This window comes from Myotis myotis, unplaced genomic scaffold, assembly GCF_014108235.1.
Source record: "Myotis myotis isolate mMyoMyo1 unplaced genomic scaffold, mMyoMyo1.p scaffold_m19_p_9, whole genome shotgun sequence".
Lineage (NCBI taxonomy): Eukaryota > Metazoa > Chordata > Mammalia > Chiroptera > Vespertilionidae > Myotis > Myotis myotis.
In genome coordinates, this window is record NW_023416401.1 from 40,806,527 (window position 1) to 40,831,279 (window position 24,753).

Consider the following 24,753-nt stretch of genomic DNA (forward strand, 5'->3'; position numbering starts at 1 on the left):
TACTCCTTGGTGGCATTATCCCAATCCTAAGCAAGGTTTCTGATGGAGTCACAGATGTTGAGGTCCTTCTAGAATTGCATCAATGACTTCTCAGTGTCTTCCTCAGTTGCAGCAAAAACCTGGGCAAAAGTCATCTTTAGGGAGTAGGCTTTAAAAGCTGTTACAACCCCCTGATCCATTTGATCAAAGAGGTAATGTTTGGAGAAACAGCACTTTGATATTGGGAAGAACATCACCAATAAAAAGAGGATGCCATGAGCATTATTAACAATAAGCAAAATCTTGAAAGCTATGTTCTTCTTCAAACAGTGCTTCTCTACTCCACTGGCACAGCAACTCAGGAGGGCATCGTGGAGGAGGAGCTGGATCTCCCGTGACTTCTCATTGTTTCTGCAGGACACTGGCAGCGTGCTTATTGACGAGCTTGGAGGCCCTGCGGTTCTCACTATCCCCATTATAAAGGGTTTCAATTTGTAACCTGCAACACTGCCACCAAGCAAGATGGTTATCTCATCCTTAAAAGCCTTGAAACCCACACTGACTTGGTCCCCTTAGGGATGAAAGTCCTTTCAGGCATTTATTTCCACAATAGTGAAGTTTCAGCCATTTTGAATATTTGCTCTGGCAAGTAATTTTCCTCCACAATCACCTTATCTAGAGTTTACAAAAATTCTTCAGCTGACTTCACATGAGCACTTACAGGGTCACAACTCACTCTCACATTACAGAATAAATAACAATTCTTGAATAGTTTAAGCCACCCACAACTAGCAGTAAATTCAACACAGAAGTCAGGTCCAGCCTTTTCTTTCAATATTGTTTTGCTTTGGCCGTGGTCATCATGATACTAAGTGGGATATGTGCTTGTGTTTGGTCTTCAATACAGGTCATCCGGCCCTAGCTGGTTTGGCTCAGTGGACAAATTGTCAGACTGTGGACTGTCAATTCTGGTCAAGTGCATGTACCTTGGTTGCAAGCTCCCGGCCCTGGCAACCAATTGATGTGTTTCTTTCACATCGGTGTTACTCTCTGTCTCTCCCTCTCCCTTCCACTCTCTCTAAAAAAATCAATGGAAAAAATATCCTTGGGTGAGAATTAAAAAAAAAAAAATACAGGCATCAGAAGTTTTTCCATGTCTGATGGAAGCTCTTTCTGAACTTTTTGTTTTAGAAGGAGAGGAGAGAGACAGAAACATCAATGAGAGAAAAACATTGATTGGCTGCCTCCTGCACACCCCTTAGTGGAGATTGAGCCCGCAACCCAGGCATGTGCCCTGACGGGGAACTGAACCAGTGACTTTTGGTGCAACCTTACAATGAAGGTATGTTCTGTGACAACTAAGCTAAAATAAAGACAGTTAGAAAATTCAAATATACTTGTAAATGAAGAAATAACTTTGTAATAACCATGAATCAAAGAAGAAATCACGATGCAAATTAAAAAACATTGTCAAAATATGAAAACTTGTGGGATGCAGCCAAAGCAGTACTACTATAGAAGGAAATTCATAGCTTCTACTGCATGTATTCAAAAAAGAAAAAGCGCTGAAAACTAGTGAATTAAGCATCTATCACAAGAAGGATAATAAAAACCAAAGAAGGTAGGAGGAAAGAAATAAAGTATGGTACTATTAATAAAAAAGAAAAATATCATATAGCATAGAGGAGGTTTTTCTACAACTACTGAAGCTGACAAACCTATTGGAAGACTGAAAGAAAAAAGGAAAGGTAACTAAGTATCAGGAAAGAAAAAAATCCCTCTCTATGGGAGATTATAGGAAAATATTATGAGCAAGCTTTTGTGAATAAATTAGAATACTTAGGTGCAGTTGACATGTTTCTTGAAAGCCATCTTTGCAAAACTGGCATGAAAAGAAATAAAAAAACTTGAAATTAAGTTTTGTAACTCTTTAAAGTCAACCATTTAAACAATATCTACAGAGAAACCAAGATGGAGGCATAGGTAAACACCAGAAATTGCTGCCTCGCACAACCACTTCAAAAATACAACTAAAAGACCAAATGGACATCATCCAGAATCACAGGAAGGCTGGCTGAGTGGAAATTCTACAACTAGAAAGAAAGAGAAAAGCACTGAGACTCAGAGGAGGTGCGGAAGTAAAGTGCAGAGGTACGGAGGCGCATGCTGAAAGGGCTGGCAACTGAGGAGCAGCGCACCTGGAGAGGGCTGGCAGCTAAGGACATGGTTGTCTTTTACAATCGGGAGGGAGTCTCAAGCTCTGGACTGCTCTGAACTCCAGTTCCAGGAGAGTCTCTGGGGACCCAGACTCATACGGGGAGAAACTGGACTGTCTGGCAGTGGGTGGAAATCGAGGGCAGCTTTCTCTCAGAGGAGCTTGCAGCGATTACTGGGACATTGAAACTCGGGGCCTCTTAGGGTAGGACTGAGGAGCAGCCATAGCTGCTTGCTCCACCCTGTTGATATCCTGAGACCCCACCCCACCCAAGCTGTGCCCAGAGGCTTTTGCATATGAAAGGCCTGGCCCTTTGCAATCTGAAAATTACCTAACAAACTGCAGCTGGGTCAGAGAGACCCAGAACTTCCAAAAGAAGGCCCAAGGCCCAACAGCAGCTTGCACTGCTTCACAATTTGGCCTCATCTGGGCACTTCCAAACCCCGAACAAAGAAGAGGAATTTGCAGATCTCTCCATCGCTCCTGCTGGGTAGCCTCAGGCAGAGGCTAAATTAGCACCTCCTTAGATATCCAAGAGCCAGTATACCCAGTGGTCAGAGTGGGACCATCCAGATTACAGCTCCTCAGATCCATAAGGGACACATTCAGGTGGCAGACTCAGTGAGCACCAAAGCCCCATCAAAGCAAGTCTAGCCCCAGAGGGGTGTCTCCAGCACAGAAGTTCTCCCACTGTAGATACAGCTGATTCTCACAGCCAATTGGCCTGGAGGTCAATTCCTCCCAGTGATACCTACAACAATCAAGGCTTAACTACAACAAGACTGTGCACAAAGCTCACAAAGGGGTGCACCAAGAGTGTCCACCTCAGGTAATTGGGGAGTCTGAGCAACTGGGCCCTATAAGATACCTAGCACAGAAAGCCACTCTATCAACACAGGGAAGCATAAAAAATGCAGAGACAAAGAAACAGGACACAAATGACAGAAATGGAGGAAAGCAAACTACTGGATATAGAGTTCAAAACCACACTTATAAGGTTTTTCAAGAATTTTCTAGAAACTGCCGATAAATTTAGTGAGACACTCAAGAAATCTAATGAGACCGTTGAGGTTATGAAAAAGGACCAACTAGAAATTAAGCATACACTGACTGAAATAAAGAATATTATACTATACAGAGTTCCAATAGCAGACTAGAGGATCGCAAGAATCAAGTCAAAGATTTGAAATATGAAGAAGCAAAAAACACCCAACCAGAAAAACAAAAAGAAAAAAGAATCCAAAAATATGAAGATAGTGTAAGGAGCCTCTGGGACAACTTCAAGCATACCAACATCCGAATTATGGGGGTGCCAGAAGAAGAGAGAGAGCAAAATATTGAAAACCTATTTGAAGAAATAATGACAGAAAACTTCCCCTACCTGGTGAAAGAAATAGACTTCCAAGTCCAGGAAGCACAGAGAACCCCAAACAAAAGGAATCCAAAGAGGACCACACCAAGACACATCATAATTAAAATGCCAAGAGCAAAACATAAAGAGAGAATCCTAAAAGCAGCAAGAGAAAGAAAATCAGTTACCCTCAAGGGAGTACCCATATGGCTGTCAGCTGATTTCTCAACAGAAACTATGCAGGCCAGAAGGGAGTGGCAAGAAATATTCAAAATGATGAATACCAAGAACCTACAACCAAGATTACTTTACCCAGCAAAGCTATCATTCAGAATTGAAGGTCAGATAAAGAGCTTCACAGATAAGAAAAAGCGAAAGGAGTTCATCAACACCAAACAAGTATTATATGAAATGCTGAAAGGTATCCTTTAAGAAGAGGAAGAAGAAGAAAAAGGTAAAGATACAAGTTATGAACAACAAATACACATCAACAAGTGAATCTAAAAGTCAAGTGAATAAATAATCTGATGAACAGAATAAACTGGTGAATATAATAGAATCGGGGGCATAGAAAGGGAGTAGACTGACTATTCTTGGGGAGTGCGGGAAGAGACTGGACAAAAATCGTACACCTATGGGTGAGGACAGTGGGGAGGGGGGTAAGGGCAGAGGATGGGATGGGAACTGGGTGGAGGGGAGCTATGGGGGGGAAAAAGAGGAACGACTGTAATAATCTGAACAATAAAGATTTAATTTTTTTAAAAAATAAAAAATATCTACACTAATAATAGACAAATATGGTAATTGACCATACCTTCGCTATGCCTGCCATTGGCTGATCAGAGCGATATGCAAATTAACTGCCAACAAAGATGGCAGCTAATTTGCATAGTGCAGGCAGGGCAGGACAGCACGAGCCGCCACCCAGGCCCCTGTGTGCGACCTGTGGGCGGGGGCTCAGGCAAAGTGATCGCTGATCGCTTCGCCTGAGCCCTGCCCGCCCGCCAGGGACAAGGGGCCCTCTCCCCAGGGGCGGGCAGAGGCTCAGGCGAGGCGATCAGCATCACTTGTCTTCACCTGAGCCCCACCCACCCGCCGGAAACACTGGGCCCTGAGAGAGAGAGAGAGAGAGAGAGAGAGACACACACATACGGAATTTGGCACCCCGCATCCCTCCCTGATTGACCACTGTGATTCCAAGCCAGTGAGGGCTGCCTTAAGGCTGCAGCTCCAGGTCCCTCACCCACACCCCAGCCCCGAGAGCACAGTGCTGGGCAGGGGCACCCAGGGGTTCGGGAATACAGTGTGAGGGGCTGGCACAACATGGGGGGGGGGCTGTGTTTAGACCGCCAAATTCCCCACTTCTGCCCTGGCCTGCACATCCCTCCTCCTTCCCCTCAGAGGCCCAGCTCCTGCCTACATTCTTGCTGGGCAGGCCCCACTGTACCGGGGAATGAGCCATGGCGATCCGGATGGCCACTTTCTGGGATGGGACGGCCGGACCACGGCGATTCATGAGGGCGATGAGGCCCGTGGGGCATGCACAGCCCTCGGGCAGCAGGGGTGGCCAGTCAAGCCGAGTCTGGCTTCAGTGGGGCCAGTGGGAGCCCGATGCCACCCCAACCCCCACAGGTCCTGGGTGGACGGTGGCTCAGTGGAGAGCAGTGTCTCCATGCATGGTGCCCAGGGGTGGCTGTGAGCTGCTGCAACCCCCCCCCCCCCACGCTTCAGGGAGGGGAAGATGGCTCGCAGCCACCAGTACCCTTGGCTGCACTGCCTATGCCTCAGCCTACCAGGTTGGCAGGGTCCAGAGCAGGTGAGCTGCTCCCTTCCCCCAGTGATAGAACAGGGAGGAGAGCGCCGGGTGCAGGGAGGGGACCTCAGCTGGGATCCTCCTGGTGTGGGGAAGGGGCCCAGCCTGGGCCCGGTGGGGAGCTTAGGAAGTCTGGCTAAGCAGGCGCTGGTTCATACCAACTCTTACTCTGCCATCTTCCTCCAGCTCTTCAAGCTAGCCCCCCTGCCCCACCTGTCTGGGGCAACGGGCTCTGGGTGACCTCCCTGAGCTCAGACTGTGGACCCAGAGACCTCAAGGAAGAGTGCCCGGCCGGGCCTGGGCAGGGGCTGGTGCAGAACTACCAGAGCAGAGTTGCTTCGGTGTCTCGGTGAAGTTTGCAACTGACCCAAGGAGGAAACCCGAGAGGGGAAAGGCCAGGAGGCATGAATTGCCAGCACTTTAGCCACTTGAAAACAGCTCCACTTGGAATGTGAGGTGGTTGTATGTTCAGCTGAGAAGTGAGGGGGCTGAACTCCACCATCGCTGGGCTCCTGTCAGTCTGAGGCCAAAGCGTCCACGACAAGGAAAGAACAGAGCGAGGGGCCCGGTGGAAGGGAGGACAATTGAAGAAAACCATGTCTAGACTTTCCCCAGCCCTCTCCTTCTTTCTGCTGCCTACAAGAGCCCCAGGCCCGGCCACAGTTCTGTCTCTACCTTTTAGTCCCCTATTCTCCAACCACAGAGGAAAGAAATAAGGAAGGAGTCTGTGCTGCCTTCAGAAAGTACCTATATACCTGATTGGCCAGTTGCCTTCCACAGAGGGAGGCCAGAGTGCGGCTTAGGCCCGCTCCCCACAGGGACATCAGTAGGACATCCTGTGAGGGCTCCCAGACTGTTAGAGAGGGCAGGCTGGGCTGAGGGATGCCCCCTGAGTGCACAAATTTTTGTGCACCGGGCCTCTAGTATTTAAACTATTAAAGAAATTAACTCTGTCAAACATCTCTCCACATCAAAAAGTTCAGGCTCACATGGCCTCCCAATGTGTAAATATCCAAATAAATACTTATAATTCTAAATAAAATATGTTAGAGAAGAGAAAGTAAGAGAACACTCATCAGTGTATTTTAGGAGACTGGCAAAATCTTGACACTAAACACAAAGGAATGTCATGAGAAGGAAAGTGATAAGTCAACCTCACTCGTGTAACAATGCAAGAATTTCACAAAAGGCACAAGTAGGTAGAATCTAATAATACAAGACAGAGTATCGTACCATGATCAAGTTGCATTTTCTCTCCCCAAATACAAGTAGGTATGTTATTAGAAAATCAATAAGTTTATCATATTAATAACAAATAAAAATTTAAAGATGAAAATAGTCTTAAAATTATACTCATGATTTAAAAACAACTTTAAGCAAAATAAGAAAAGATTTCCTTAACATATAAAAGGGTTTCTATGAAAACATATAGCATGTTTAATGGTGAAATGTAAAAAGTTCTACCTTTTGCAATGGAAACAAAGGAAGAATGTCCATAATCATTATTTCTACTTAATGTTATACTGGAAATCTCTGCTATAGTGACAAGGAAAAGAAATAAATGGTGCAAGGAATCAAAAGAAACAAAGCTGTCATTATTTACTGATGATGTGATTATCTATACAGAAAATCCAATAGACTCAGATTAATAATTAATCGATAGTTTACAAAAATTGATGGACTTAATCATTTTATAAAAATCAATTTTATTCATCTATAACCAGCAACCAATACATACAAAATAGTTTAAAAAAATAGTACTATAATAGCATTTTAAAAATATCAAGCATCTAAGAATAGTTCTAACAACATTTTATATTAAGAAATATGCCAATTCATGATTTGGCAGATTTAATATTAATGCAAATGGCCAGGGAGAGCAAAGAAACTCTTAAAGAACACAAGAAGGAAGGGCTGTCTTATCAATTAGTAACTTATTATCACAGTGTGTAAATAAGGCAGTCTGTTATTTGAATAAGAATCTACAAGCAGGCCAAAGGAAGAGGGTAGGGACCCACATAGACCTGCGCATAAATGAATAACATATATGACAGAGGGAAAAAGAGTCTTTTCTGTGAAGGGTACTAAGACAATTGGTATGGAAAAAATAATGTGAAAATCTACTTCATACCATTAAAAAACACCTTTAAGGGATCAGAGACAAGGACCGGTCAGCGTTTAGGAGTTAACGCAGGAGGAGGCTCACACCTGGACTAGAGGATTCTGTAAACAATACAGAGTGACGACTACCCACAGAGACATTCATACATGTGACTGTGAAATGGATGACTTCTTTTTATAATTTCACCACTGGGCGAGTAAAACTTCAAGTCATAGATCAAGGAACAGTTTCAGAGAAACACAACTGAAGGAGAACTAACATGCAGAGCATACAAATAACTACATAGTGCCCACAGCCATGAGGCACTGGCCTCAGTCGTTCTTCCTTTTTCCTGCAGTCAGCACACATTTGCAGCCAGGTAACTCTAGCAGCTCATTTTGAGCCTACAGCTTTGGGAAGTCTGACAGGCTTCTCACATCTTGTCTTGTCCCTGTTCCTTTCAGTCCAAGCTGGCAATGTTTCTGCCCTTAGGACAATCTCAAAACCTTTCTGAGTCTCCTGTGTGTACCCGGGGTCCACATTATCAGACAACAGGTCCTCCACAGATTTCTCCTGGATTATACCATCCAGTCCTGGCCTCTGCTGAGACGAGTCACATGCCTAATCTCTTCGGCAAAGGCTGTCGAGCACATCCTCAATCTCTTCTCCTGGGCACACTTTTCAAAAAACAAATCTTCTAATATCAGCGTCTTTAGCAATCTGTACAGGCCACATATTTCCTGGACCATCAGTACCTAAATATTATCCCTAGGTCTACGTAAGGTTGAAAATACTCTTTTCTGAAAGCATTCAACCTGGAAAATGAGGTCTAACTAAAGATGTTGGGTAAATTAATACACATTTTAAAATGCCACAGAAAGGGTACCTGTAAGCTGATAATAAGCTCCTAAGAATTTTCTTGCAATAAAACTTCAGGGAGGGCAGCTATTGAGGAGAAGCAGCCATAGCTCTGCGCTACCCCATGGCCATGGGCCTTAAGAAGGGCCACAAGGTGACCAAGAACATGAGCAAGCTGAGGCACAGCCGCCGCCGTGGGCGCCTCACTAAGCACACCAAGTTTGTGCAGGACATGATCCGAGAGGTGTCTGGCTTTGCCCCCTATGTACGGGGAGCCATGGAGCTGCTCAAGGTCTCTAAGGACAAGAGGGCCCTGAAATTCATCAAGAAAAGGGTGGGGACACCCATCCGCGCCAAGAGAAAGAGAGAGAGGAGCTGAGCAATGTCCTTGTAGCCATGAGGAAGGCAGCAGCCAAGAAGGACTGAGCCCCACCCCTTGTCTGTGTAATAAAACCTGTTCAGGAAAAACAAAACAAAACAAAAAAAACTTCAGGGAAGTTACATTCTGAAGCAAGTTTTGTACCTGTGTCATCTGACATTTTTGATAATCCACTCAGTGTGTGAATGAGCGCAGCTCTGAGTAGAGCACGTGGTAGGTAGTCCTTTAGGCGGCAGGCTGGTTGACAGAATGAGTATGTGGGCATCTTGCTCCTTGTGTTAAAGAGAAGAGAACCCTGCCTCCTGAGGCGCTGATACCATCAGACAGAGATGCCGCATGGACAGTCCCCACGGTGCCCATTGCCCGGGGGCCGCATGTGAGAGGGAAGCGCTCTGCCCCATGAGACAGTGCTCTCAACTAGGACATTAATGCACTTCACCGCTTGCAGACAAAGGGGTGATAACTAACGAGAGAGGAACTGCATGTTCCTGACCCACTGGAACTAAATGTCCTGTAAAGAACTGGGATGGGGGAGAAACCAAGATGGCGGCATAGGTAAACACTGGAATTTGCTGCCTTGAACAACCACTTCAAACATACAACTAAAAGATGGAACGGACATCATCCAGAACCACAGGAAGGCTGGCTGAGTGGAAGTTCTACAACTAGGAGGAAAGAGAAAAGCATACCGAGACTCAGAGGAGGCGCAGTGCTGAAGTAAAATACTAAGGTGCGAAGTGCATGCGGAGCGGGCTGGCGGCTGAGGGCGTGGTTGTCGTTTTCAATTGGGAGGGAGTCTCAGGCTCTGAGCTCCAGTTCTGGGTGAGTCTCTAGGGACCCAGAATCATATGGGAGAATCGGGACTGCCTGGCATCGCTCAGAACCCTAGGGCAGCTTTCTCTCCGTGGGGCTTGCAGCGATTACTAGGACACTGAGAAGCAGAGGCTCTAAGGGCAAGACTGAGAGCAGCCATAATTGCTAACCCCGCCCTGTTGATCCTGTGGGACCCGCCGTACCCAAGCCCTGCAGGGAGACTTTTGCTGGATAGCTTCAGGCAAAGGCTAGATTAGCACCTCCCTAGAGATCCAGGAGCCAGGAAGCCCAGAGGTCAGAGTGGGACCATCCAGTTTGCAGCTCTGTGGAACCATAAAAGACACACTCAGGGGTCAGACTCAGTGAGCACCAAAGCCCCATCAAAGCAAGTCTAGCCCCAGAGGGGTGTCTCCAGCACAGAAGTTCTCCCACTGCAGACACAGCTGATTCTCACAGCCAATTGGCCTGGAGGTCAATTCCTCACAGTGATAACTACAACAATCAAGGCTTAATTAGAACAAGACTGTGCACAAAGCCCACAAGGGGGTGCACCAAGAGTGTCTACCTCACGTAATTGGGACACTTAGCACAGTAAGGCACTCTATCAACACAGGGAAGCATAAAAAATGCTGAGACAAAGAAACAGGACACAAACGACAGAATTGGAGGAAAGCAAACTTCTGGATATAGAGTTCAAAACCACACTTTTAAGGTCTTTAAAGAACTGTCTAGAAGCCGCCAATAAATTTAATTAAGTCCCTCGAAAAGACTGGTGAGACCGCCGATAAATGTAGTGAGATCCTCAAGAAGACTGGTGAAACCCTCGATGTTGTGATAAAGAACCAACTAGAAATTAAGCATACACTGACTGAAATAAAGAATATTATACAGACTCCCAACAGCAGACGAGAGGATCGCAAGAATCAAGTCAAAGATTTGAAATATGAAGAAGCAAAAAACACCCAACTGGAAAAGCAAAATGAAAAAAGAATCCGAAAATATGAAGATAATGTAAGGAGCTTCTGGGACAACTTCAAGCATACCAACATCCGAATTATGGGGGTGCCAGAAGAAGAGAGAGAGCAAGATATTGAAAACCTATTTGAAGAAATAATGACAGAAAACTTCCCCTACCTGGTGAAAGAAATAGACTTCCAAGTCCAGGAAGCGCAGAGAACCCCAAACAAAAGGAATCCAAAGAGGACCACACCAAGACACATCATAATTAAAATGCCAAGAGCAAAACACAAAGAGAGAATCCTTAAAGCAGCAAGAGAAAGAAAATCAGTTACCTACAAGGGAGTACCCATATGACTGTCAGCTGATTTCTCAACAGAAACTATGCAGGCCAGAAGGGAGTGGCAAGAAATATTCAAAGTGATGAATACCAAGAACCTACAACCAAGACTACTTTATCCAGCAAAGCTATCATTCAGAATTGAAGGCCAGATAAAGAGCTTCACAGATAAAAGCTAAAGGAGTTCATCACCACCAAACCAGTATTAAATGAAATGCTGAAGGTATCCTTTAAGAAGAGGAAGAAGAAGAAAAAGGTAAAGATACAAGTTATGAACAACAAATACACATCTATCAACAAGTGAATCTAAAAATCAAGTGAATAAATAATCTGATGAACAGTATGAACTGGTGATTGTAATAGAATCAGGGACATAGAAAGGGAATTGACTGACTATTCTTGGGGGGGAAAGGGGTGTGGGGGTGAGGGAAGAGACTGGACAATAATCGTGCACCTACGGATGAGGACAGTGGGTGAGGAGTGAGGGCGGAGGGTGGGGTGGGAGGGAACTGGGTGGAGGGGTGTTATGGTGGGAAAAAAGAGTAACTAATGTAATAATCTGAACAATAAAGATTTAATTTAAAAAAAAAAGAACTGGGATGGCTAGTCTGCTGCTGGTTGTAAGTGATACACAATCCAGGGAATGTATATGCATTTTAATTATGAAAGTAAGAGTCAAATCTTGTAATGTTTCTATTGAAAGACAAAGTAAATTATATCAGGTGATTCAAACATATTTTATTCTCCAAAGAATGTCTACTAGTATAAAACAGCCTCACTTTCTTAAATTGGAAAAACCTTTTAGGAGCGTTAGGTCAGTAGAGGAAAAAAACACACACAAAAAAACACTTTCCAGAATGTGTACTTTGCAAAACAAAAAAAATCAAAACTTGATCCTTTATTAAACTGAACGCATACTAGTGTTTAGCAAATACTAAAATGTATTATCACTCATAGTTAATGGAAATTTTGCAAAGGAAAATAACCTTGGTTGAATCAAATGTAAACTTTCATTCCCTAAAGGAGTGGGCTACACTGTCCACACTTCCTGGCTTTAATCCCTTCTGCCGAGTCTGTCCAGCTGCACCCTCAGACTGAAGGACAGAAGTGTCAGGGTAAAGTACCTGAAAGATGTTTTGGAGCCAAACAGAGGTGCAACTATAATTCTGTCTAGTAAGTCTCTCCAAGCTCGACTGAACACGTTAAATATTAAACTGTGCACTGAAACACTAGAACAAGACAGACTTACAGAAGCCTGGTACTGTCCCCATTTCATTAGCAGACTTCCAAAGAGGATGCAGAGACTAAAGGAAGGGTGTGTGTGTGTGAGTGCTGGTGCATCTACGTGTGTAACCTGCACCCTCATAACTATAAGACTCTATGTATATACACATCTGAAAGCCTTTATAGAATTTATCAAGTGAGACAGTACTTATTTCCTTCTCCTAGTATTAGGTATTGTCTAATTTTGTACTATAAATATATATACTCAAAATATAAAAAACAATAAAAATTAGTTTTAGTTTTAAAATGCTTATGTATTAATTATCAAAACTCAAATCATCTTTTTTTCCTGTTAATTTGATAAAGGAGAAAGTGCCAAGTCTCTTTATTATTTTACTGAAGGAAAAAATTGGAGACATCACATAGAAATAAAACATTTCTTCCAATGGCTTCTACCAGTGAAGGGAGAGGCCCAGATAAGAGCAGGACAGAGTTCTCCCTGGGCCTTCTGCTTCAGACGTGACATCACATAACATTGCAAAACAGATACAAGCAGCAGCAATGAAGAGAAACAAGATTAATGAAAGAATAGAAAACACCTGGAATTCCCAAGAAAAGCAGTTTGTTCCAGAAATGAGTACAGGAGATGCTGGCAGTTGGAAGAGAGTGTGAATGTGTGTGTGTGTGTGGGGCGGGGGGGGGGCGGGGGGGGGGTAACAGCTCTGTGTACAGAGCCCCAGGGACAAACTACAGCTCCACTGCTATGATATAAGTCAATGAAAGAGACATTCCTATAGATAAACTTTTAGAGATACCAGTCTATAAATAAAGATATGCCTTTCTCTCCAAATGCTTGTATGTTGTGCCTAATACTGGTACATGTTTTAGCTCACTCTTTGATACAGAAGACAGCTATTCTGGGTTCATACTTTATGAATGATTTATTAGGGCTTAATTGCTCATTCATATGAAAATTTCAATAATATATATTTAGGGTATCTATTAAAAATATTCTTTGTGGAAATATTTTTAAATGGACATCTACATTTGTTATATTAGTCTTTAAATTAAAGACATCTAATATTAACTATTTATATCCCAATCTCGAGTTAGATGGGTTATCATTTTGAAAAATTGTTCATATTAGAAGACTGCCTTACTCAGTATTTTATCTAACTTGACAGGTATATTAAATGGTCTGTGAAATATAGATAACTTTAAAATGTCAATGATTGCACTGGACCGAAGAGCACTGGAAATAAAAAGTCTACCAGCAATAAGCAAATACTATTTTGTTGGATTCAGACTGTTTTATGTTTATATCACCCAATTGTTGAAGATTATAATATCAATACATTTATACAGGATAAAGCATCAGATTTCTAGACTATTCTAACAAAACTGACTTTGCCCCCTCCTAGTATGACTTCCTACAGGATTCCTCAGGATTCACCAGAGTTACTCAGCTTAGTGTGAACAATTTCTTTCCTTCACAATGAGAAACAGATGTTAATAAACTCATATTCAATGAAACTAGACATTTGTTTTACCTTAATTCTTCAACCTACCTGATGGGAATGATGTAGGAAAAGAGGAGGAGGAACCGAAAAAGATTGCGGTACCATGGGCCTACAAAGCCTTGTAAGGTTACCATAACAACCGAGAGAGCAACCAATGCCAAAAACAGCGCTTTGGTCAGCTGATTGAGTTCAAGGTCCAACAAACCAATCTGAAAGAAAAACATGGAATTAAGACATAAACATAATGCTCTTAACATTACACATCTGAATACATGACAGTTCTGATATCCATAAATTTTCCTTTGCATTGGCCTATAGTATTGGGCGTTTGAGAAAGGCTTGAGAACCAGGCAGAGGGAGAAGGGATTCCTTAGGACGCCTAGTGGAGGCTGATTCCAATGCTGGCTCTGCCACCTGGCTGGATAATCTTGGGCAGGCTGTAAAATGGGGTTATCACAGTGTCTTCCTATCAGGACTCAGGTTTACACGAGACCATGAACAGCTCCTGGGTAGAGGGTAAGCCTACATACATGTTATTACTAGTATACTCTAATTGTCATTATTATTAAAAACTTGGATTTGAATCTCTGCTTACTAATTGTATGATCTTGGGGAATGTGCTTACACTCTTTAAGCCCCATTTTCCTTGTCTCTAAACTGGTGCTACCTATGTACTACCTGGAGAAGCCCAACATGGGGGCTTCTGGCATGGCCCTGTGCTCACTCATGCCGTGTATGACTCGAACAGAAACTGAATTCGTACCAGGCTATCATCTATCTGCCAACTGAGTTTCTCTTGAATCTGGTACAAATTTTGAAAGAGAATAATTAAAAAAAAAAGATTGCCAAAACTTTTATAAAATAAATTAAATACTGTAATTCTCAATGGGCTAATTGTTAACTTGTTTTATTTTGTAGTACTTTTTGAAATCCACAACTTTGGCCAATAAAAAGCTAGCCTTTCCTACATTTTATATATTTAGTTTATATCTGTTTTGAATTAATATTTGCCACAAACTCTCATGAGAACATTAAACCTGTAGTTAGAGAGGAAACACAAAACTTTGTCAGAAAATCCATTAAGTGTAGCTGTGAAGAAAATTCATTACAAAAATAAATGGAAATGTCTACTATATTTTTTTGCTAAACTCTAAGGTCATGAAAAATGAGTAAACTGTGAGATTTTACCCACAAGAAACAGCCAATCTAGTAGGAAAAATAAGATGAACACCTGTAATAAATACTATAAAAGAGAATTACAAAATAGAAAGCTTTCTTCTCTAACCAAGCTTATAGATTCACTTCTTATCGCTCACAGCCAGCAGTGCTGTTGGTTAGCACTCCATGGCCTTAAAAAAAGGGTAGAAACAATGAAAATGACAACTGGGACCCAGATATGAAAGCCGTTTGTCCACAGTATAGGTTCTACTACCACTGCACGGTCTGCAGGGAGGTCTGGAAGCAGCTGGAATCTCTGCAAGGTGGGTTTGGAGTATGCAGGCCCCGCCCCTGCAAGGCCCCATCCTGCTGCAGGCCCCTCCCCCTCCAGAAGCAGGAATAAAGGCCAAGGCCTGTGAAATGTGGTCTCATCTGGTCACTTAATATACAGACTCCTAGTTCAGGAGGTGGAAGAAAACCTAGCTGCCAGTTCTATATGGAGTATCTACGGCATCTGCGCGTGACAGGAGACGAGGCCCTTCTCCCGTCAGTTTCCAAGCATCCAGCAGAAAAGCACACTGCTCCTTGGGTCACCTGCTCAGCACCTCCAGGCGCAGCTACAGAGCCACCAGGCCTGCCTTCTCCCTGGGACCAATGGCTGGAGGGACCTGCAGGCTCTGGGCTGGGCTTCCCACAGGGCTGCCATGGCTGTGCTTCCCTTGAGAACCAGGCAGCTGAGGACCTGCCTGATTTATCAGCTCCATTTAAAAAGCAGCACAACGAGGACAAATATCTTGCAATTTCCGCTCCTTCAACTACTACATAGTTTATGCTTGAATTATTGAGAAAAATAGGGTTTTGGATTAAAATGAAGAAAAATTAAGCCAGGGAAGTAGAGCATGTTTCAAAGCCCAGCTCCTTTAGCTGTGACAAAGGCGGCCTAAGTCTCAGGCTCGCTGAGGGTCAGATGAAGTCATTATTCATTCAGTCAGGGAAAAAAGACTCAATTACCTCAACCTAAAGATGCTATCAATGAATGCAAAGTGCATATTTTACTCTATTCATCCAAATCCCATTAAAAAGTGAAAGGAATGATTTAATCTGGCCTTCCAGAGTTGGTCTTTTTTGTAATAAAATAAAGAATCTCTGTCTTGCAAAATGTATACGCACTACCTCACACTTTCAAGAAGACTGGAAAAGCAGGGACAAAACAGTCAGGAATGGGCCAAAGTTTCCTCTGAAAGCGCACACACAGGATAAGAGTCTGAAAGCAGGCCACTGCAAGCCGACATGCAGAAACTCCAGCGTGAACACCTTTCTCACTGACGGGGCGTCAGTGTGTCCTCTTCCACCCGCCACCTTGGAGGGAAGCTGTAAGTTCCGCAGAGCAAAACCCCGCTTCCCACTGTCAGGCTGTTCTGAACTGTGGCGATTCTTCCTGGCAAATAAGTGCAACCAAGCTATAGCATATTGTGTGAGCTTGGCTTTTCTTGCCAATTCTAACAATGGTGAGAAGAAAAGATACATTTCAACTTATTTTTTTAAAAGTCCACTTTTAATTAATAGTTAATTTTTTATACTCCTCTAAAACACCTTTAAAAGTTTCTTCAACTCTAAAATGCAACCTGGACTCTTAGAAACTATTCAATATAAACTAGTTAACTTATAAAGTTATAGATTCTGTAAAAAAGGTGATGACTTGGGTTTTCATGTGACTCTAAAAAATTTCCTGGGACATGGAACAGACCAGATAGTTTTTGCTCTGACTGCAAAGACTTTTCACCCATGAAATAAATTAATATCTCTTGAAGTAATTATGACTATGTAAAAAAAGGTAAATTAAGTACACTGGGAAGTAATTTTCAATATTTATTGTAACTTCCTATATTAGTAAAGCAAAATTTCTTCTACTTGTCATAATATTTGTTTTATTTGAAACAACTGTGGTAACAAAATTAAATACGCTACTGGAAATTTTAATCTCTAAGGGAAAATTTGTGCATAATGTCTAAGACACCACAATGGTTCTGCGAAGGGGCTGTTCTAGGATAATGAACACAATAATTGCCTGTATAATCTAAAATGCCGCTAATGGCAGCGATCACAAATCCACTTAGCTCCTCTTTAATTTATGTACCAAGTTTTAAACAGCTAATGGTGCTCAGGAAAATAATGGTTTATACCAACAATAAAGGGTAAATACGGTATTCTCCTGCTTAATCAAGTAAAGATCAGCCCGTTTTTTAATGCACGTGTGGACGAATGAGAACCCACCTTATCTCTATGACACAGCACCACCCCAATCCATCTTGGCGTTGAATCTCGTCCTGCTACCAAGTCCCTAAGAAATCAATGTGCACACCAAACCAGAACCAAGTCTCATGTGATAAAAACTTCCCCAAACTCCTATCTAGAACAAAGGCATACATACCACTAGCTGCTGATCATATGGTATTAATATCACATACTTTTACCATTCTCTTAAAACTCACACTTATTTGTTACATGGAAATATTTTAGAATAGCAAAATAGTAAGATGCAAAATGTCAAAAGGCCAATTGCAACTCTTGTAGAAAGGTAAATATTACTTTGTCTTATATTTTCCCTGTAAATACAATATAATTTGAAAAATAGAAAAGCCTCCAATCTCACAGTTAACTCAGGCAAGACGACCGCACACAGACAGGACAGCTTTATAATGAAAGACGACTGGGGAAAATAACACCATTCCTAAGGCTGCTATCTTTCAGCAGGTGAGTGTCTCAGTCAGCCCACTGGTTCCTGTTGTGTAGAATTTGGACTGTGACTCCAAGAGTGACATAGGGCTACACTACGACCCAACTGAAATTCCTAATAAAAAGCTCACACCTTTCAAATACCTTTGAAGCAAATCAGCCCTATATTTTCCACTTTTAGTAGAATCTTAAGAAACAACAAAATAATTTGCAGACCTTCATTTGTACTTCAAATGCCAAACAATTGAAACTCATACACTAAATCTAACTACAAAATCTTATAGCAATCATTTTTTCCATTTTCCAGTTTAAATGGAAAGTATTCATTTTTTAAAAAAGTGATGCTACATGTCCTTTTTTCGCTTCTTGAGTTTACTTATTTATTCCTTTTTGGATATGAACAACTAAGTGTCAAGTGCTGTGACACCTGCAGGCTGGCCCACACGGTAGATGTGTCTGAGCTATTACCGTTTACCGCCTCAGTGATCTGCGAAATAAGAAGCATTTCTTTGAGCCATTCTAGTCTATTGGCTCAATAATCTGTGCTTTAAAAGCTCCCTAAGTAAATATCAGTATGACAATTCTTAATGTTACAATATATCACCTTAATTTTTAAAAAGAGAAATCTATATTTACACAATAAACATTTTAAAGTCTATTTTGAAAGAATATTTCTTATCCTACATTTTTAATTACCAACAAATTTTGCCAGACTATTCTACATTCCACATTTAAGGTTTTTCCCTTGCCTACTACATAGTTATTACTCACAATGTTTTCCTTAAACATTTAATTAACATTTTTAAGAAATGGAGTTGTTATATTTTTATATAAACAAAAGGTATTACTGCAAGGCTTAGCTACTCAATAGGAAGTAACACTACTTTCCATATCAATGTGAGAAACTTAAAGAGGAGACAGGAACTCAAAGTAAAGCCCTGGGCTACTTTACACATATGTGGAACTGATCAACTCCAAGCTTATTTAGGACAATGACTATTGTCAGACCACTTGGTCAGCTGGTCTACAATAAACATGACGTCAAAGGGTGAAGTTACTCCCCAAATCCAAACATACTACTTGCTAAGTTTGAAGGGGGCTTCATGAATGCAGAATGAGGCTATCTTCTCAAACTGCTGACCTTCTAGAATCTAGATCATTTGAGAAATTTCAATACTGGCCTTCGCATTTCCTACGACACATATCCACTCAATAGAATACTTCCCATAATTGTCAAAAATGCCATAAAATAGACATTTCTATGAAAATATGTCCACACACATACACACACCTCAGATCTGCTTTTACAAATGCAGGCTTACTTTCTATGTCCATGAAGGGCAATCTGTCATGCCAGTTACTGTGAAAGCCCCTCTGTCATGTTAGAACCTTTATTAAAGTGCAATCAATATATAAAAAGTCATCCAATTTAAAGCAATTTTTTTTGTTTCGTAATTATTATTTCAAATATTCTCAAATGTGGCACATCAAAGCCATATTTAAAACAAAAATAAGTATGCACAAATATATAAAACAGTTTGGAAACTATTTGGAAATTTAATTTGTATTCTATGTACACAAATTACATTAAAACCCAGCACTTAATATTAAGAAAATCCCACGATTTTCTAACATATAGTAGTCCTGATCTTATTTTACAAAAGTACACAGCTGACTTGAAAATCAGGGATATAAAGGAGACCAAACCATACAAAATCATTATCATTCCAACACTACAGTGAATACAATTTGTGTACACTACTGTCATGTTTCATATTGGCATTTTGTTGCCATTGTTACAGTAACATTTCTTGGGGGGGCGCGGGGGGGGGGGGGGCGGGGGCCCAAGGCAAAGGTTTGGTATGCTGTGGCTTAGCCAGCAGAGGGCGCTCAAGTTTGATGCTTCTTTTTTCTGAATTCTGAAAATGTGCTTTTGGTGAAAGCAGAACTTAGATCTAATTCCACCAATTCGGTATAGTTAACACATGTTTTGTTTGTTTGTTTTTAAAGGAGTAACCCTAAGTATCTATTTTATCATACAGAAGTCAAGACAGAACTTTTAGACTTTAATGTGGATTATGTATGGGGGGAACTCCCTGAATAAAAACTACTATCATATAAGGAAGCATATTTAAAGATATGACATCCAAAATAGTGTAGGCAGTCAGCACAGTTACATAGTGCTAATACTCTCTGAAGACTTCTGAAGTTGATAAAACTGTAACAATAGCTTCTCTTAAAGGTTTCAAGATCTTGCATATACTATGTATCTACCTTACTGTCTTAACAATGTAGGAAGCTATCCATTTTAAATGGTTTTGTCAAGACCACCCACTAATTTAAAATAATTACTTCACTAATCTAAGCTATCCACTGACACCAGAAACCTCAACATTCAACATCATTCATATAAGTGAAATTTGAAGCCAGACATTTGGATTTCAATGTAATCCAATTACATAAACAATTTATTTTGGTAACTTTATATTTATTTGAACAGATCTTCTTGAGTCCTTACTACGTAAAATGCCCTTGCTACAGTGCGTGGACGTCAGTCAGCACGCCTCTGTCCCAGTGCAGCCAGAGATCAGACTGCTTTGTGCTGTTCCAGACTCTGGGGACTCTCATAGCCACAGGACATGAAAAATAGCTTTTCCTAATAATTCCACTAAGTGGTACTGATATTTTTAAAGAAAGGCTTTTATTAGGAGTCTTAACATTTTTAACAGATGCAGTAAGAAAGGGAAGACCATGCTTCCTGTGAAATCGCTGGCGGACGGGCCGTGTCGCCTCTCATTTCCTAGTCGTTTCAGTGTCCACACAGCAGAGATTGCACTAGCGAGCACACTTTTCTTCTGGGAGGTACGTGCCTCTTTATTTTCTCCTGAATGTAGCAAGTCTCTTATTTTAAATATTGTGTGTGAGTGTTTTAGAAACACCCTTAAAATATTCATTTAATGAAAACAAAACCTATTACCGACTGGAAAACAATCTTGTATTTTTAAGTACATTAATAATACTACTACTAAAATCTGGGGTCTGTTAGTACTTGTTAAGGAAATTACTAACTACACAGCCAGGGCGTTGAATGCCATCCACCCTGGAATTCTGGGGCAGAGTGACTCCAGGGAATCTTCTGATTCTTTTCAAAGAGCTAAAAAAGTATTCCCTATCTTTTGTTATCTAGAAAGTGAGGTTCTCAAGGAATTATCCCTGTGAGTGACTTAGAACAGTTGCAACACAGATGATGGGAGAGGCTGGGACATGGAAGAGGAACACTCTCTCTCACAAAAAGTGAGTGTGTGGCCATCACCACCACAGGAGAGGCAGAGGACATGGCCGGAGCAGCCAGGTACTAGCCTGGCCCTCTGCCCAGAGCCTCCTGGGACATGGCACAGAAACTGCTGTTTTTAACAGGGAAATTGAATGGAACAAGGGTACCGCCTTTCCACCTGCTTAGTTAATTCCCTCGTAAAATTTTGGAAAAGGGAATGGCTAAGTTTTTATTAGTAAATCATTAATTTACAATGTAACTTTAATTTCCAGCCCTAGATTCTTTTTGTAAGAGGTCATGATACAGATGAGTTTCTATAATAGTCAGAAATCTGTTTGGTGATTAATTTCAAAATGCCACCATCTAAATTCTAACTTTGGCATACCAACAAATATAAGGTATTTATTTAATGGTTTATGGAATTTGCTCAAGGGTAGCTAACATTGTTTTTATGTAATAGATGCTAGAAAGTCTGGTTTTATTAAGGACTACTTGAGTCAAATATTAAGCATAGCATCATGAAGCCACTAATTCTAAGTCACGGTATGTTGGGGTGCGGTGGTGACAATTAGCAGGAAAATTCCACAACACATAAATGCCCTGGTATGGTAGGTTTAGTTCCGCATGTTCTCACATCCCTGCAGGCACCCCCCACCCCTCCCGGCTCTGCAAGCTGCACTGGACCCAGAAGCTGCCCTCACCCCCACCCGCTATGTGTCACAAAGGCTATGCTGGTGTGCAGTAATGTGTCACCATCTCTTTCAGCATTCCATGCCTTATTGAGTAAATATGTGGGAATTTATGAACCATTTAAGGTCTTCACCCCAATCTTCTGATATCTGGCACCTATCACTACATAAAACCACTCGATAGTGTTTTTAAATCAAGAGTCATTAGCTGACTTGACAAGATCTATTACTAAGATATTCACTGGAATCCACATTATAGTCACTAGTCACTGAAGTCATGAAACTCCCTTGTAACGAAATGTAAATTACCTATTTCTGATTATATTAGAAGCATGTGGACACCCATAAATGCTGACCAGGATTTGGAACACCTCAGAATTACTGTTATCTTGAACAAAGTGACATGGTCCTGTTCGTTTTGCTGTCCTACCCACATGTTAGCACAACCAGCTGCTGACCAAAGGTAATCACAATAAACATTTTAACATTTAAGGCAACTGAGCAGAATGGCAGAAAAGAGAATGAAGGAAACTGTGAATCAATGTTAGTGTTCAAAATCTATGGTTCTCATGATTTGCATGCTTTTGTTTTCAAACAAAACTGACATTTAGCAGCTTTCCTGAAAAATTTAAATGATAAGTGTAATAGGGTTGAATAAACTTTTCATCTTGCTTTTTATTATTAAAACTATCTATTAAGAGGTTTATTACTGGTATCATGGCAAAGCGTAACACTATTTTAAACCATCTAAAATTTTTGTGTTACTTTATGTCTTCAAAGTCATTTTATGAACCATTTCATACTTAATGGCTTGTAAGCAATCCCAAGAGTTGGGAATTGCTTAAAAAGTTGCACAGATTGACAGATAAAGTGAAAAGGTCTATATTAATTTCCAAATAAAGAAATGCGTGGCATGGTATCTCCCGATGATTATACTCTGAAGTACCAATTAGAACGCATCAGAAACTAGAGCAAGTTGACACTCTGCAATAAAGCAAATCATTTCCAGTTGGAGGGGCAGAAAATGTTAATATGCAATGTTCAAGACTACAAGAATCTTTGTAAAAGGAAGTAGCTAATAAGGTTTAATGATGCATGTCAGGAAGCCACAGTATGTAGGGAAACACAGCTGGCTTCATTTTGTAAACTATTTGATATACACATCTTTCTAGTTCGCGATTATCAGCTGTGCCAGTGCCACAGGGGACAGTTTAGCTCAAATCAGGGTATTCTTCTTGTTCTCTAAATTACAAGTAAAATACATTAATATGCTGCTATAGGCTAGTGCCCGACTAAAGCTGATCCGCTTACGAAATCGTCTGTAACATCGCATAGAGACGACCTTCCAGCCTAAATGGGCCACTGAGTGCTGGAACCCTTAAAACAAATCATAGAGCAGACAAAATACTTGGATTTAGTGAATTAATAACCTTCACAAATGGTCACCATCTTTCATACAATGTTTATTAAAACACAAATTAAATTAACATGCTTCTACTGAGAAGCCCCCAGCCAACCGTTTCCTTTTCTGGGGTACACACATGCAGGCACGAGGACCCCACTCCCAAAGCAGCATGCAAGCTGCTCATGTTGTCTCAGTGAGGAGAGACTGGATGTGCAGGTGACAGCAATTAGCAGCAGATGACAGAAGCACTGAATCTGCACCAGATGGCAGCTAAGGGTCATTGGAAGCTAGCAAACCTTCCACAAGGAAACCCTGTGTTAGGCAACTATCACACTCAAAAGCTCTTAGACACAAATTAATTATTCAGCCACCAGAAGACAACTGCTGGGTCACAACACTAATATCAAAATGCTGTTAAAACACTTGGAGGGCACTTATTCCAAATGTAATTACACATGCTGGCTGAGAAAAGAAGCATGCCGCAGAATGGCACAAAGGTTGCCCTAAACTAAAAGAGCTAAAATTCTAGTAATTAGGGAACTGTCTTATGGCAAAATATACTCAACAGGTTATACCTCTGGATTAACGTTGTTCATCTGCCAGGAAAATGCTTCAGACAAACACAAATAAAGGCATAACGAATTCACTTTCATAAGATGATTCCCACAACAATAACTCACATAAAATGGCTTCAATTTTGGTTTAAATTGTTATAACTGATTCATTTCTGACCCCCTATGACCTAGGAACATCCACCCCAATGCCTTCATACTTTACAAAGTGCATCTGTATGATTTCTGTTACTGGGCCTGTGTGTCGTGTTGCCACCACTGGGCCTGCCCTCCTAGCTTCTGCCTCCCGCTGCAGCCTAGCCTCCTGGCCCATGCAGCCCCACTAATGTGTCCTGGACAAGATCTATTTTCATTCCCACAACTAGACTGTGGGCTGCATTTCCCATTTCCCTCTCCCTCTGGCTCTGTGTTGATGACTCAGTGTGGGCTCATAGGCCACCTGGACCTTCCTGAGCTACGCTCACCACTCACACAGTAACTGCTCATTTAAATGCCTCTTGCTATCATTCTTGTTACTGGTGTGATAAAAACATAGATACTTCTCCTCCGATCTGGTTTCTACCTTTACTTTTTGTTCTCACCTACGTTCAAGTCTGAGCAAAGCCCTTGGGGAACCCATCCAGCTGCAGATGCAACCCCAATCCAGCTCCTCTGGTAAGTACATTTTTTTAGCACAGAAAGGGCTTTGCAGATAATTGCAGACGAAGGTTCAGATGCACACCTGTGTGTGGACAAGACTCAAGGACGGACTTTCAACACTGCTATGGGCCACTGGGTATCCACAGAGGGAAAACTGGAAATTGTCCCATCTTCACATCAAACACAAAACCCATCTTTGATTATAATAAAAAATGTTTATAGATGTTCAACTGAGGAAATCCCACATATTTTCATAGAGAGCTACTGGGAAAGGTAAATAATAAAACTTCTATAAGGTAAGAGAGTACTGCCATGACCTAGGGGAGAGAAATATTTCTTAAATCAGAAAAAGAAAAGATAAACTGAATTATATTAGGCCTAAGAACTGCTATTCACCAAGACACATGAAGACAGTGAGAAGCCAGCAACAGAGTGTGGGAAGTAATACCCATGTACCACAAAGTGCTCATGTTAGGATCTACAAAGACTCCTACAGAACAGTAAGAAAAGGACTCACGGTCCAATGGGAAAATGGGCAACAGATACAGGCAGGCAGTGCTCAGACCAAGGCCCAGGCAGCCAATGACATGGGAAGGAAACCTGACCCCAGTGGTGGTCAGGAGGTGAAAAGAGGAGGCACCACTCAGATGTTAATGCTTTTCAAACAACCAACACCACCAGTGTGGACAAGGTCACAGAGGAAGTTGAATTCTCTTATACCACTGGGAAG

The 24,753-nt window shown here is 41.6% G+C and overlaps 2 protein-coding genes across 4 annotated transcripts in view; one reads left to right on the plus strand and one right to left on the minus strand.

Moving 5' to 3' along the window:
* The window catches only part of ATP9B (ATPase phospholipid transporting 9B (putative)), a 146,461-nt gene that overhangs the window by 38,726 nt on the left and 82,982 nt on the right, over positions 1-24,753 (minus strand). For all 3 annotated transcript variants that reach the window (XM_036321297.1, XM_036321298.1, XM_036321299.1), the window contains exon 12: positions 13,599-13,759. In XM_036321297.1, the coding sequence (XP_036177190.1) occupies positions 13,599-13,759 (161 nt within the window). The remainder of the gene's footprint in view (positions 1-13,598; positions 13,760-24,753) is intronic.
* On the plus strand, positions 8,442-8,696 carry LOC118662660 (60S ribosomal protein L36-like). The gene has a single exon (XM_036321300.1). The coding sequence runs from the start codon at positions 8,442-8,444 to the stop codon at positions 8,694-8,696; it is 255 nt and encodes an 84-aa protein (XP_036177193.1).

Coding starts and splice junctions, on each gene's coding strand:
- LOC118662660 (XM_036321300.1), top strand. CDS start 8,442: ATGGCCATGGGCCTTAAGAAGGGCCACAAGGTGACCAAGAACATGAGC.